Genomic DNA, 15,421 nt, shown 5'->3' on the forward strand with positions numbered 1-15,421 from the left:
TTTAGGTAATTTCTAGTGAATTGAACTATTTAAACATGCCAAAATTAATGATCAGTTTTTAATATTCTATAATGGCGAACTAAAAAATTATAAAAATGATATTGCATTGTGTAGTCAATATATACTTTCAGTAATCTAGACCTTAAAGAAGCTTTCCTTTACAACCTGAAAATATATGTAAGCATAGTCTTTTCTGAACAAATATTTTCTGTGATAATATCAATTTATCATGATTTTTTGAATATGTTTCAGAAAACATCTTGATGTTTAAATAAAATATTTTTATATTTCATAATTTCACCAACTTCGTAAAAATAAATGATAAACTATAGTGTAATGAGTGTGACAAACTTTGTTACATGTGTGGCAATATGCAAACTTTATTTAATAATTTATTAAATTTAAAACAATTTTTTTTTAATTTATATTATATTAAGAACACATATACAAATAAAGATTGAATGGATTAGTACTTTTTTTTAGTTTTTTTAACCACTTAACGAATTTGCTCGACATATGTCGAGCAAACTTTTTTAGCCAAAAAAAATTTGCTCGAGATATGTCGAGCATTACTAAAAATTGGTATACTTTGAGAGCTATATGTCGAGCAAAGCTTCTGATTGGTTATTATGATATCTGATGCGCTTCCTGTACGATAAACTTTATGATAAAGTTTTTTACGATAAAGTTTATGTAATGTTATATAATTAGAGTTTTTAATAAAATCATAAATTTATAAATTTATTGAAATCAACTTTATATTTTATTGTTTAGAAATAGAGGAAATTAAGTTTGCAACTAGGTTCACTTCAATTTTTCAAGAATTTTGCAAGAATTTTATGCAATATTGCAATGCTCGACATATGTCGAGCAAGTTTTCAAAGGTCAATTAGGAAGGTCATAAATTATTAAAATATAATAAAATTTATTAATTATTATTATTTTCCTTTTTTGCATGGTTAAAACAGTAAAATCAATTAAAAAAAAAAATAGATTTGTTTTTGACACACTTTTGAAAATTAATAGGTTCGTTAAGTGGTTAAAGTTGAAACTTTGTAAGCTGTATTTTACCAGGATACATGGTTTCGTTGTTCTGCAAAAGGCACCAATCGTTAATAGCTTTCTCTGGAGATAAGAGTGTTACTTAGGAAGCTTGTATATCATTAATATATTTTATTTCAAAATCAAATGATATCGAGTCACTTGTTTTGAAAAATGGCAAGCAATTATTGGAAGCATTGACATAGTGAGTTTTTCATATTCCCACTGTTTTTTTTTACTTCTAATCAAGGTTTTTTGTTGTCTATTTTACTACTGAGTTCATCATTGCTAATTTAGAGAATAGTATGTTGCTGTCATTAATAGTTTCAGAACATTGAAAAAATCCATAGAATTTTGTATGCACACTTTCTCATTCTTGCTTATACATTTCATTCAGAAAAAAGATTTGGCATTTCATCATAAACTTATTTTTAAGTTCTAAAGATATATCATTGGTGAAAAGAGTTTCAGTATCATTATTACACTTTTCAGACGTATGTGTGTAATATATCAGTAAGCAGTAAACAATATCTTTGGCTTTGTTTTTCTTACTTTGTTCTTGTATTGTCGAGAGTTGCCAACCCAACTAGATAAATTAAGTCACTGTAACCTGCAGAAATTATCTAACTATCATATAGCGATAGCTGATATTTAATGGTTTAAGTAATAAGCAAAAATTCTCATGTAGTTTGAACTTACACTAGTCTGCAGGTGTTTCTTCTAAAAAAAGTATATTTTTAGGCCTAGCTTACAATATTTAGAGATAGACATCAACCCTCCATAGGTTGATTAAAAAATAGTGTAAACCTCTCTCAAAAACATTGTCAAAAAGTATTTTTTCAGCTTCTTTTTCTTTTCATTTTTCTAAACTCTTTTTTCATTTTTTAGACAAGGCATTAAAAAGACAAAGTCTGTTCAGTAATAAAAATCAATTACTAATTCAGTATTAAAAATCAATTACTTAATATCACTTGATGATGTATAATTGCACATAATATTAGTGCAATTATTAGAACTCAAAGCTATTGATTTTAACTGATCTTTATTTATTTGTATAATTTTTTTTTTTCTAATCGGTTTTTTTATTTATATGAACCCTTTTCTGTGCTGTCAATTTTTAACTTTGATTTTTTAATAAAATTTTAAATCCTCAAATAAATTTTTATCTAGTTTAAGAAATTATAATTAGTTTTTTGAAAAAAGTAATTTCCACTACATTTTGGCAGGTGATGATTAATTTTTAGAATCATTTTTCCCAAACTTTTAGAACAATTTTAGGCAAAACATTTTTTATGACATAAGTATAAACATACAAAGGTTTGAAATTTAAAACTTTAATGAAAGTTACTCAATTAATAATGATAGTAATTACCCCATTATATATATCTACAATATCTTTTAAAATTAACAGATTGGTATTATTGGGTTAGTTGAAGAAGAATGGTTAGTAACTTTATCTACAGTAGACCCTGAGGATGTAGAGTTCATTGACTTTATTGATTGTGCAAAATCTTTAGTCAGGGAGCTAAAAGAAGAAGAAGTAATATTTAACTTATACATATTTTCCAAATTTTTTATATTTATATTTTATTGCACCTTTAACCTAGTTACTAAACTATATACTTATAATTCATTGATTTTGTTTATGTATTATAGAAATTTAATAAGAGCTTTTTATAGAATTGTACATTTATAATTGCATTAACTCACATGCGAGTGCCAAATGACATTAAGCTTTTGGAAAGCGATGTTGGTATTAACTTAGTATTAGGAGGTCATGATCATCATTATGAAACAAAAGAGGTAACGGAAACTTTTAGAAAATTGTTGTAATATTATAATTTAATACTTTTTTGTAATTTATCTTTATCATTAAAACATATCTAACACTATATATCTAACGAGTCTTTAATTAAAATATGTAAAATGTTAAAAAATGGTACACCCACTTTTATTAAATTCAGATATTATCTATTTCATTCCAAAATACTCTTTATGCATATTGTGTTTTATACAAAAGTAACATATTTCTTAGAAAATGATATCAAAACAAGAAACTAACAGAAAAAGAATTTATGAATATATTTTTATTTAGTGCATCAATCTTCTCATCAAGCAACATTGAAAAAATGTTGCACTCGTAAAATATATGAAAACTGAAAAGTTAACGAATTAATACCTGTCTTAAAAAATAAGTAAAAATTTTATAACGAACACATTTTTTAAAATTTGATACTTAAACTAATAAAGGAATTAATATTCTATATAAAAATATTTTTATTTAATTTGTAGCTAAATAACTTAGGGAGTAAAAGCAATTTACAAATTTCACATATTTTTATTAAAGAAAGTATGACCTCTTTTTATTGAACACTCATTATAAAGTTGATTAAAAGTTTATTGTTTTATTCAATTTTATTTTTTAGCATAATGGAAAGGTATTTGTAAAAAGTGGTACAGACTTCCGTGAGTTTACTGAAATTGTTGTAGATTTTTCGCATGGCATTCAAATATCAACTAAAAGACACGAAATAACTTCAGACATTTCTGAAAATGAAGAAGTAAAGGCAGAATGCTTAAAGTTCATGTGTAAAAACTTTTTGTTTCTGTTTACTCCAAAAATATGATATTATTTATAAATTTTGCTTACTTTAATTTATTGAAATACAATTATTGACTAATATTTATAAGATATATATAAATAAAAATGGGAAATATTTATTAAAATTGTGAGTTGTAATTAAATTTAATTTCATAAAAGACACCAAAACTAAAAATAAAACAAGAAATTTTTTTATTTTTAAAAACTAAAAACTCTTCTTTACAGCTGTGCTTGGTCAAAAAATGGAACACGAGCTTGGAGTTGTAAATGTAGAACTTGATGGAAGATTTTCAACAGTTAGAACAAAAGAATCAAATTTAGGTAAAACTGTTTTTTGAAAAAAATTGAAAATTTTTGAAGTATTATATTAAATAATTAACAATAGTATTAGAAAATGTTTGTTTATGCAATTCTTGAAACTACTTAACTTGTTCGACTCAATTACTGCTCTATAAGGATTGCTGCAAGTTTGAACAATTTGGTTTGTATTGAAATTGCTTTTTTAAAGGCCTTTCAAGGATTGTGAGGTCGCTTGCATCCATTGAGAACATTAAGTTGGGAAACAAAAGTCTAATTATTGTTTTGAAACTATATTGCTGCTGCATAATGTTTGCAACTTATGCAGAGCTGAGATTTTTTTGAAAAGGACCCAGAACATTTTCTTGTGCTCAAATGATATTTTGTTAAGTCCTGCATGAATTTTATACAGCTGGGTCATGTTGCCATAAAAACTGTAACTTTTTGTCTAGTAGGGTTTACTGTTTCTAGTCTTTATTTATGTGCAGTATGGTGCCTAAGTTCCAGGTCAGTTCAAATTCCAGTATCATCTTTTTTGCACAATATAGCACTTGTTCAAGAAAAAAATCTTTTTTACATAACACTAGAATTCTAAGTGTAGATTATACAACCTTCAAAATTAGGGTTGCCATTTCGCAATGTCGACCTAACTGCCAACCTAAAATTGTTTGAGGTCAGAAAAAAATTGGTAGACCTTTTCTATGCTTTATGGTAGACCTTTTCTATGTTTTATGGTAGACCTTTTTTATGTTTTATAGTAGACCTTTTCTATGTTTTATGGTAGACCTTTATATCAAATTTTGCCGACCTCTAAAAGATTAAGGTTGGCAAATTATTGCCAACCTCATTTTTCCTAATTCCGAGGGTTGGTCATACAGTCTAACATACACATAGAATAATACTTCTTTTTCGGCTTCTATCTGAGTATTCTTAATATTGTTTTTGATACCCATATTTCTGCTGCGTTTTTTTTTTCTTTTTCTCTTTTTTGTAAGTTGTAGTGCAGAGCACTACAACTTACAAAAAAGTCCATGATGTTGATATCATGGACTTTTTTGTAAGTTGTAGGTTTTTGTGGTTTTCAGACTTTAATCACTGCAATTTTTTCACTAAAAAATTCAAAAAATTAACCAAAAAAGTTACCGCAATCCTTGGATTCAGTACATAGTACCAACTTCAAAATTACATATTGTCTCTTAGAAATTAGCTAGAAAAATTTTTTTTTTTTAAATTTGCTAGAAAAATTTTTTTTTTAAATTTATATACAAATTTATCTGGCTTTTTAAATAAATAATTTTTATAGACATTTTCAAAAATATACTTTTGTCCATTTTCACTTTTGGGTGAGTTGTGCTCCGGTTACTCACAACTTAAACAGTGGTTGCTTACAACATCGTTTGAAGTGAATTAGTTTATATATATATATATATACAAATATATATATATATATATATATATATATATATATATATATATATATATATATATATATATATATATATATGTATATATATATATATATATATATATATATATATATATATATATATATATATATATATATATATATATATATATATATATATATATATATATATTCCTGTCAAATCAGGTTATCTTGCTACTGGCAACATGTAACCCAGTACAACCTGTTTCATGTTCTGCTGCCTTATAGGATACACTTTTTTTAGGCAAAAACTAGGTGATGCCAACTCTGACTTAACACAGAGTCTTACTATCATCGTACCTCTTACCATTACCTTAATACTGACTGGAACTCTTTTCGTAATTTTCTTTGTGATCACCCTTGGGTAAAATTTTTTTGTCTTCTTGCTGACAAATGTGCTTCTTATATAATTTCTTGGATTCAGTCTGGCATGGAATCTTTTATTCCCTCTCAACCATTCCAAGTCAAACCTCACTCTTGTCAAATGCCAAAGCCCTCTATTGTCAGATCATGAAATCTTGTACTTGGTCTAAAAAATTAGGCTCCGGCAACTTCTTGAGAATCTTTAACAGTGCCTATAATAAGGACAGATATGTTATCCTCCTCTTTTGCATGGTTCAGATTTTTTTTTTTTTTTTCTTTTTAAACATCTTTGCTTCCAACAAGGCTGTAAGCAACCACTAAATGGAGTTGGAAGTTACTGGAAGAGAAAAGATAAAGATTGTAGAACAAGATAACGGTTGACGGACAACTTAAAGGATTGCAAATTATATGAATCAGGAAAACAAGATGAAGGAAGCGAATTCCAAAGAACTGATGTTCGAGGAAAATAACTAGATGAATAAGAGTTTTTGGAGCACTTAGGAACAGTCACAGAAAAAGGATGAGACTTAATTGAATGGCGAGTAACACGAGAATGAATTTTAAATGGTACAAGAGACGTTAGCTCTTTAGAGCAGTGCCCATTCTAGAATTTGTAGAAAAGAGAAAGAGAAGCAACATTACGACGATGTGATAATGGTTGGAGGTTGGCTGCAAGAGCAGATCCAACTATGTTTACAATGCATTTTTGCACCTTGTCTAAAATAGAAAGGGCATAATTAGAAGATCCACCCCAGATATGGCAACAGTATTCTATACAAGGCCAGATTTTAGATTTATAGAGATAGAGAATAGAATCTGAAGTAAGAATGTGTTGAGCTCGATAAAGAGATGCAACCTTAGCAGATGCTAATTTTGCAACTCACCTAAATGCAAAGCTAAGTTGTTTACTAAGAACTTTACATAAATCTCATCTCTTGATTTTACTAATCACACCCTAAATACCATCCCATTAGTCTTCTTGCTATGATAAGCAATTTTTTGAGTCTTTAACTAACTAACACTTAATCTCTTATCTTGATTCTAGTAACTTACTTTCTGATCATCAATATGGATTTTGATCTTCTCATTTAACTGCTGATTTGTTAATGGTAAAAATTGATAGGTTTTATTGTGCATTAGATAGATGTAGAGAGGTTAAGGCTACCGCTCTCGACATTTCTAAAGTTTTTGATAAAGCTTGGCATGCTGGTTTTTCCATAAGCTCTCTTCTTACGATGTATCAGATAACATCTTTAAGACTATTGAATTGTTCCTTACCAATCATAGTATAAAGTTGCCCTCAATGGACAGCACTCTTCTTCATATCCTGTAACTTCAGGGGTTCCTCAAGGTTCAATGTTTGGGCCTATACTTTTTTTAATTTACATTAACGATCTCCCCAAAATTCTTACATCAAAATGACATTGTTCATTGATGATACTACCATTTATTCTTTTTTTGATATGAAACCAACACTCTCTGATTGCTTGGAGGGGGCATTTGAGCTTGAAAAAGGATATCATTTCTGCTACAGTATGGGGCATTCAGTGGCTGGTAAATTTTAACTCAGATAAAACTCAATTTCTTTCAGCTGATCGTTATCGCAGTAATTTAAAATTTCCTATAAAGCGTGTATACCAAATAAATGTGAAAGTAGAAAAACTAAAAAAATTACTCTTCTATTTTTATTTCGAATCAAGTAATAACTTAAATACAATAGTATAAGAATCAAGTAATAACTTAAATACAATAGTATAAGAATCAAGTAATAACTTAAATACAATAGTATAAGAATCAAGTAATAACTTAAATACAATAGTATAAGAATCAAGTAATAACTTAAATACAATAGTATAAGAATCAAGTAATAACTTAAATACAATAGTATAAGAATCAAGTAATAACTTAAATACAATAGTATAAGAATCAAGTAATAACTTAAATACAATAGTATAAGAATCAAGTAATAACTTAAATACAATAGTATAAGAATCAAGTAATAACTTAAATACAATAGTATAAGAATCAAGTAATAACTTAAATACAATAGTATAAGAATCAAGTAATAACTTAAATACAATAGTATAAGAATCAAGTAATAACTTAAATACAATAGTATAAGAATCAAGTAATAACTTAAATACAATAGTATAAGAATCAAGTAATAACTTAAATACAATAGTATAAGAAGATCAAACATAAAAAAAAAGTTCAAACTATTCCTGCAGGAATCTAATAAAATTTCGAGCTTTGCATTTTTTTGAAACCACAACACGTTTTACCACAACAACAGGTTTGTTAGCCTTAAACTGCTTATTAAATTAACTCAAAATTTGCAATTATGTTTTTAAATAAGTTTCTGTTAGAATTAAGATTCTTCTCTATTTTTTGGATAATAACAAAAATTAAATGTTTTTGACACTATAGTAAATTATTGTCAATATTAGTATTATTATGGTTTTTTTTTATTTATGTTACATTTGGAAATGATTTTTTTTTTCCTTTTTGACTGTAACACTTTTTTTAACATAAGGGAACTTTATCTGTGATATTATGCGTGCTGCAACACAAGCAGATATTGCTCTTCTAAATAGTGGTAGTCTTCGATCTGATGCCCTTCATCCTGCTGGTCCTTTTAAAATGAAGGTATAGTGTTTTTTAAATGTGACCAATAATAATATAAATTAATTTAATATATATATATATATATACTTATTTATTTGGTTTAATCATTCAGTAAAAAAGTTAAACATATAATTATACAGGATCTATTTGGTATATTACCGATGGTAGACAGCTTGGTGGTCATTAAAATTTCAGGTATCTGCTTAACAGTATCAACAATAGCAACTAATGCAGTTTGGTAGTTTTAAATGTTGAATTTTTTTTTAGGCGAAGTTTTATTAAAAGTTTTAGAGAACAGTGTTTCACAGTATCCAAAATATGAAGGACGTTTTCTGCAAGTATGTTAAAATTTGATCTAGCAATTTTTTTCATGTGGGTTTAATATTTTAAAGCTTATTATTTTGCTTTATAATTTAAATTAAGGCCTAAAAATTATTTGTATTTATTATTAAATTTAAAAAAGTCAGGAAAAATTTATGTTTCTGTTTTGATGTTGATTCAAGTTTCTTTTTTATCTTTTCACAGAAGTTTTAGTAACACTGATTTTTAATTGAATAATGTGTTGTTGAACCATAATTTACTATTTTATGTTTTGTGTCCTTTTTTATTATTAATTTAACAACTTCAGTTTATTTCATTTTTTGCAGTGATTGTGATTCAATCATATGTACATTTTTAATTTAATCTTTCTGTTCCTTCTAGTTTTGGTTTTAAAAAGAACTTTGTTCTTTTTTTTTAAGAGCAGATACAAAAACAAAACTTCCTAGTCTATAAAGTTGTATTTTTGTGGTTTATCAGAACAATTAATTTTAACTAGTTTCTTTAATATTTTTAAGTTGCCTGGGGCTTCAGTATACATATCGACAATCTTATAGCCTTCTGTTGCAAAGGAATGCTGCTACATTGGCTGAGGGTTTGGGATGGGGCAGCAATCTTTTTATTCATTATTCTTTGTTTTATATATATATATATATATATATATATATATATATATATATATATATATATATATATATATATATATATATATATATATATATATATATATATATATATATATATATATATATATATATATATATATATGAATAGTAAAGTATGACAAAACACATTTTTAGGTTTCAGGAATTTCCTTTGTGTTTAATCCAGATATGCCTGCTGGTGAAAGAATCTGCAAAGATACTGTAAAAGTTCATGATACTATTCCATTACAATTGAATCAGGTTGCAATATATTTAGTAGTTTAAATTCTAAGTTGTTTATTTAACAAAGTTATTCAATAAACAATATAATAAATTGTTAATCTCAAATTTTTAAATTTAATTTAATTTTAAATCTTAGTGTTATTAAAAAAATAAACAATAAAGTTTAAATTTAGCTGTAAATCTTAGTGTTAATAAAAAAATAAATGATAAAGTTTAAATTTAATTGTAAATCTTAGTGTTAATAGTTATTAGCCTATGATTTTGAGTCTCTAATAGTCACATGCTTAACCTGGGCACATACTTATATATCAGTTCACTTGTTTGTTGTGAAATCAGGTTTGAATCCTCTATTTTTTGTGCTTTTACTTATAATCTCTTCACTCAATTACCTTTATTCTTTATCACATTTAATTCACTCCTTTCTCTTTATTCTTTATCATTTTCTTTCTTCCCAAGACTGCACTCTTTTCAATTTTGTTTCTGATCAAATTGAACAAGTTTTTTTTTCTTTTTCCATCAGCCAACATTGTTGTTATTCACACTGAATGGTTTTAGTACTACTGAATGGCTTTAGTCACACTGAATTGGTTCTAGTACCACTGGCCTTGCTGACTCTAAAGCTTAAAATTTTAGTTTTTCTTAATCTCTTACTTAGTTAACATTGTGAATTGTTTTCCAGACAATACTGAATTTGTAACTCTGCTTTTTTTGTCTTGCCTTTGACCCTAGCTGGTTCTCAGTTTTTCCTTGTCTTCTTTAGGTGGTTTAGAAATTTTTATTCCTTCTTTTTGGTTTCAAACCTCGTTCTACCCTTTGATTTTTCAAACCCCGTGATTTTCTCCTTGTGCAGCTGCTATTTCTAATCTGCTGGAAAATAACATCTGTGGTTTTAATGTCTGGGATGCTGGTCTTCTCCATGAACTTACTTCATATAGTGCAGGCCTTGTTTTAAATAAAAAGTGCTTAACGCATTAGCTTAATGCGATATTTAACGTCATAAAATTATCTTAATTTTTTTTATAGATGTTAAGTGTTTTAACTACTGCAAACTAGTTCAATTTAACAATTAACTCAAGTAACTAAAACAATATATAAATGTTGTAAATATAAATATATTATGAAAAGTTTGTTATGTTTTCAATTGTTATTTTAATATTAATTTTAGTTAAATATTATTTAGTAAATTATATATATATTTTTCATTATTTCTGAAATAAGTAGTTGTTATTAATTTTATGGAATAAAAAAAATAATGATTTTTAATTTCTAAAATTTTTGCGAGTAAACAAAGAATATTAACATATTGATAAACAAAAACCCTTGTTAATTACTTGAAAAGCGATTTTGTTTTGACTAGCAAAGAATAATTTTGGTTTTTAAGTATATTTTTTAAATTCATGTTGCTAAGCGTTTTTACTTGCATTATATAAAAATATAAAAAAGTTTAATGTCTGTTTTGAGCATATTTTTGATACATAGTTAGAATGTGTTCGCCAGGAATTTAATGAATAAATGTTTTTAACAATTGAAAGAATTGTTTTTAATAATTAAATTCTTAATTTTTTTTTTTTTTTTTTTGAATTTTATTAAACAAAAAAAAATGAAATGAAATATAGAAGTCTGAATTATGCAAACTCTTTTGTTAATCATTCTCAAAACAAAAATTTTAAAAAATACTTATACACAATATTTTATTCGTGTAAACTAAAAAAAATACTCAACTAAAACTATATAAGTATATTTAATAATTGAATTGTATCTGTTTATAATAAACATTTGTTAATAATTGTTTTTGTTTAAAAGTCAAAAGTATTTTCATTCTACGTATTTTCATACTTCATTCTATTTCATTCTACATATAATTACAATTTTCATATATTCTATTTCATTCTACATATAATTACAATTTTCATTCTTCATTCTATTTCATTCTACATATAATTACAAAACTCTTTTCGTTTGCAAGCAATTTAATTTAGAGTAATAAAATAAAAAGAAGAATAAATATGAGATAATTTATTTATTGAACGATGTTTAATTTTATTAATATTCCAACTTAAATATAATATACTAACATGTTAAAATATTTTATAATGACTTGTGCCATTTATAAACCATAGGGCAGCTGCCCCTACACTATTGGTTTTGGATAAAATTTTATTTTGATGAAGATCACACAAATTACGTATGATCTTGATAACATAAATCTTCTCTTTTTCTGTGATTAATTTGAAAAGCATCAGCAAAGTCCCAGGGTTTAAAAGTTTTCAACGTAACTCTTCAAAATTCTCCTTCAAAATACAATCCATATTTGAACTTTAAACAATTTGGAGAGAATAGAAATACACTAGGTTTTTATATAGTAGTTTTATATAGAAAAATACATTATATATCATTAGTAAAGAATAAAGACTGTCATTAAACTAAATTGTGCTTTAGTAATAATTTAACTTTATATTATAACTTGATTTATGAAAGAAAAAGTTATTGAATCGCACGCAGAAAAAATTTAGCAAATTGTCTTCATTCAAAAATTGCGAGTAACATGTAATTTTTTTTTCTTCTGTCCTGGCCTCCCTCCCCCCGTATATTTTAACATTAAAGGTATTTATATACCTTTAACTAATAAGAAAAGCAAAGAATAATGAAGAAGTAATTTTTAGTAGTAGTAATTTTTAGAAAATGAAGAAGTAATTTTTAGTACAATAAAAATAAATTGTTCATATATTGGCACATTTATTTTAATATCTCGAAAAAATGTCTTAATATTTTTGTTATCAGAGATTACAGAGTATAAATGTTTTTTGTAATATAGATTTTTATAGAGTTTTTTACTGATTTTTAATAAAAACATCTGCAAACAATTTGTAGTTGAGGATTGACAAACTTTTTTAATGTTGCTAAATATTTAGATGAAAAGGTTAGCATAAAATTGCGTTGAATATAATCATTATACAAAGATAAGAAATATTATCGCAATAAAAAGTTACAACAATTATTTTTAACTTAACTTCTTTCAAACTTTTGTAACAATTATTTTTACATATTGTCATTCAAAAGTTAATGTGAATTTTTCAAAAATTAATTACTTCTTTTATCTTACTGCTAATTTAAAAGTTAAAAAATGATAAAAAGTAGCTTAACCAAAATCGCTTAAGGCGTATGTAAAAATTAATTAAGGCGTACGTAAACCGCGTGACACTTTAAAACAAGGCCTGTAGTGTATCTCGTAATGTTTTTAAAATTGTTGAATCATTCATTTCTAATTGCAGGATTAAAGTTGTCCTTGATGTACAATTCTTTCTTTTCATTTCAGCAACTTATGGGGTACCACATGGTTCCATCCTTGGCCCTGTGTTGTTTCATTCTTACTCTTAATTTCATTTTTCACCTTAAAAAAAATCTCTTATTCATTGAATACTGTTGCTAATTTAGGACTGGTACTTTTGATGAGTTCTTTTTTTTTAGACAAGGTCCGAAAAAGCATTTTAAATGTTGTTGGACTAGCTGTTAAGCTTGGACCTCTGTCTCATTGTTATAAGTTTACATCAACCATGGTTAGTGCTCAGCCGAGCTATAATCACTTTTTCTCATCAACCAGAACTCAATCGTATATGAATCATTCAACAAAGTTTTATCTTTTTATTGTCATCATTGATTCATTTTCTAATAGATTTATTTAATTTTTTCTGCAAACATTGGTGCTTTGAAGTTTTCTCCCATCTTTATGTATTCATAAAATTTACAGTTTTTTAGATTTTGTGTATATTTTCAAATCATTCTTTTAGTAAGTTCTAAATTAATTATAGCTTGTAAGCTTATTTAACAGTGAGATTTTGAATTTTAAAAATTTTTTTAAAATATATATTGCTTTTTTTATATATTTTAGGATTACACTGTTGTAACAAAAACTTACATTGCTAGCGGAAAAGATGGTTATGACATGTTAGCCAACTGTCAAGTTATTGTAAGTAAAAACAATATAATGCTCAATAGGCATTTTGGTACTGTGATATTTAATCTACCCTAAAACTATTAATATTTCTTGGATTTTAGTTTTACTTGAGGTTTTACTTGATTGATAGGTTGTTTTATTTTATTATTATTATTTGTGTACATGTTTAACTTCCCAATGCTGTATTTTACTTAAAAACAAAGTCAACATTATCTAATTTATTTTTATAACACAACATCTTTATAAGAAAAACACCTTATTTCATAGAACTTTCTTAATGGATAATATTTTATCATAATAAGATTAGTTAAACAAAAATTTAATGCACAAATGTTTCATTATTCAAGAGCGCTTTATTATACACAGGTTCAAAATCAATTGCATTGGTTTATAATTATGCTATATTGATGTTTATAATTATACTAATTATGCTATATTGGTGTCTAAATTAGTAAATTGCTTTTTCTCTTAAAAATTTTTATTCTCATAAATGTAAATTCAAATTGCAAGTTTTAGTATCAGGTTTCATTTTTGGATAAGGTAGAGATTCCACAGTTGTAAACCAATGCTCTTCACTCTTAGTTTGCTGTAAATGAAATATAGTGTTGCCATTTATTAAATACAGCGTTTCTAAGAAATTTATTCCATCAAAAATCTTACAGGTATTAAAAGTTATGTATTATATTGTTCATGAGACTATTAGTATAAATAATACTTAAATGTAAATAATAGTATTGTAATAGAAATGTCTCTAAGCGTCATATATTGACCTTAGAGATTACTTAAGCTAATGAGGCAATTAGCCTGTTTTGTAAATAGATAATTAAAAAAGTTTAAAAGTACCTATAATATTTCTCTGGGGAAATATTATATGGTATATATAGTCATGTAAAATTTATAATAAAGTAGCGTTTTAGTATAATACCGATTAGCATTAAATCTAAATATATAATGCTAAAAATTTCACATAATATTATTGAGCTTTAATATTTTCTCATGAACATTTGGTAGCGTAGGGTAGTTTCAGGCAATTGAATACAACAATGAACAATAGTGAAAGTGAGTTGGATGGCATTCATCATAATCAGATGAATCAGCTTAAACAAGCTAAAGCAAATACAAAAGCGAGGTTTACAAGAACAAGAAGAACGCTGATGGAATAACTTAATTCCGACTTTCCAAGCAGAAATGATGTTTGCGAATGTTGGTAGAAGGTCGACAAAGCACAATTGGCTGCAGTTAAAGCAATGGATGAGCTTTCAATTTAGTACCGGAAAAAGAATGAATTTTAAATAGTGACAAAAGTCACAAAAGAAATTGAAGCAATTGAGTCTGCCTACATGGAAGCAGACAAAACGATGCATGAATATCTTTACTTGTGAAAAGGTGACATATCAAACATTGTCACAATAGGAGATGGCAGTAAATATAAATGAAAACTTGAACTGATCTGTCAAAAAATGAAATTAAAAAATTTGAAGCATGTATTGATAAAGCTCCAGCTACACCTGAATACAAACTGTTCCAACTACGCCAGTATCTATCAGGAGAAGCTTCCAATGTTGTTGAAAGTTTGGGGTGTTCTAAAGCTGCATACAAAGCTGTAAAAGATTGGCTCAAAAGGAAATATGGTGCAAAACAATGACAAACAGCCTTGTATTTGGAGAGAGTGGAAAATTTTATCCCAGTAAAACTTAACAACCTAAGTGATCTTGAAAAATGTCATACTTTCAACAATTTGCTGATATGTTGGACATCGATTTTTGACATGAGAGAGGGGGGATGTCAAGAAGAGTTACTTTTTAAAATAAATTTGATTACTTAAAAAAAGGAAATAAAAGCATTGTTTTTTCCTATTTTAAATTTATTTAAGGAGGGGGGGGGGG

The 15,421-nt window shown here is 26.3% G+C and overlaps 1 protein-coding gene across 2 annotated transcripts in view; it reads left to right on the forward strand.

Moving 5' to 3' along the window:
- Window positions 1–15,421, forward strand: part of LOC136071989 (5'-nucleotidase-like) — a 32,866-nt gene that overhangs the window by 7,540 nt on the left and 9,905 nt on the right. For both annotated transcript variants that reach the window (XM_065818991.1, XM_065818990.1), the window contains exons 5-13: window positions 2,453–2,581; window positions 2,722–2,844; window positions 3,468–3,630; window positions 3,869–3,964; window positions 8,284–8,396; window positions 8,516–8,570; window positions 8,643–8,713; window positions 9,494–9,598; window positions 13,470–13,547. In XM_065818991.1, coding sequence (XP_065675063.1) covers window positions 2,453–2,581; window positions 2,722–2,844; window positions 3,468–3,630; window positions 3,869–3,964; window positions 8,284–8,396; window positions 8,516–8,570; window positions 8,643–8,713; window positions 9,494–9,598; window positions 13,470–13,547 — 933 coding nt within the window. The remainder of the gene's footprint in view (window positions 1–2,452; window positions 2,582–2,721; window positions 2,845–3,467; window positions 3,631–3,868; window positions 3,965–8,283; window positions 8,397–8,515; window positions 8,571–8,642; window positions 8,714–9,493; window positions 9,599–13,469; window positions 13,548–15,421) is intronic.

The sequence above is a fragment of the Hydra vulgaris genome, chromosome 15 (genome assembly GCF_038396675.1).
Source record: "Hydra vulgaris chromosome 15, alternate assembly HydraT2T_AEP".
Classification (NCBI taxonomy): domain Eukaryota; kingdom Metazoa; phylum Cnidaria; class Hydrozoa; order Anthoathecata; family Hydridae; genus Hydra; species Hydra vulgaris.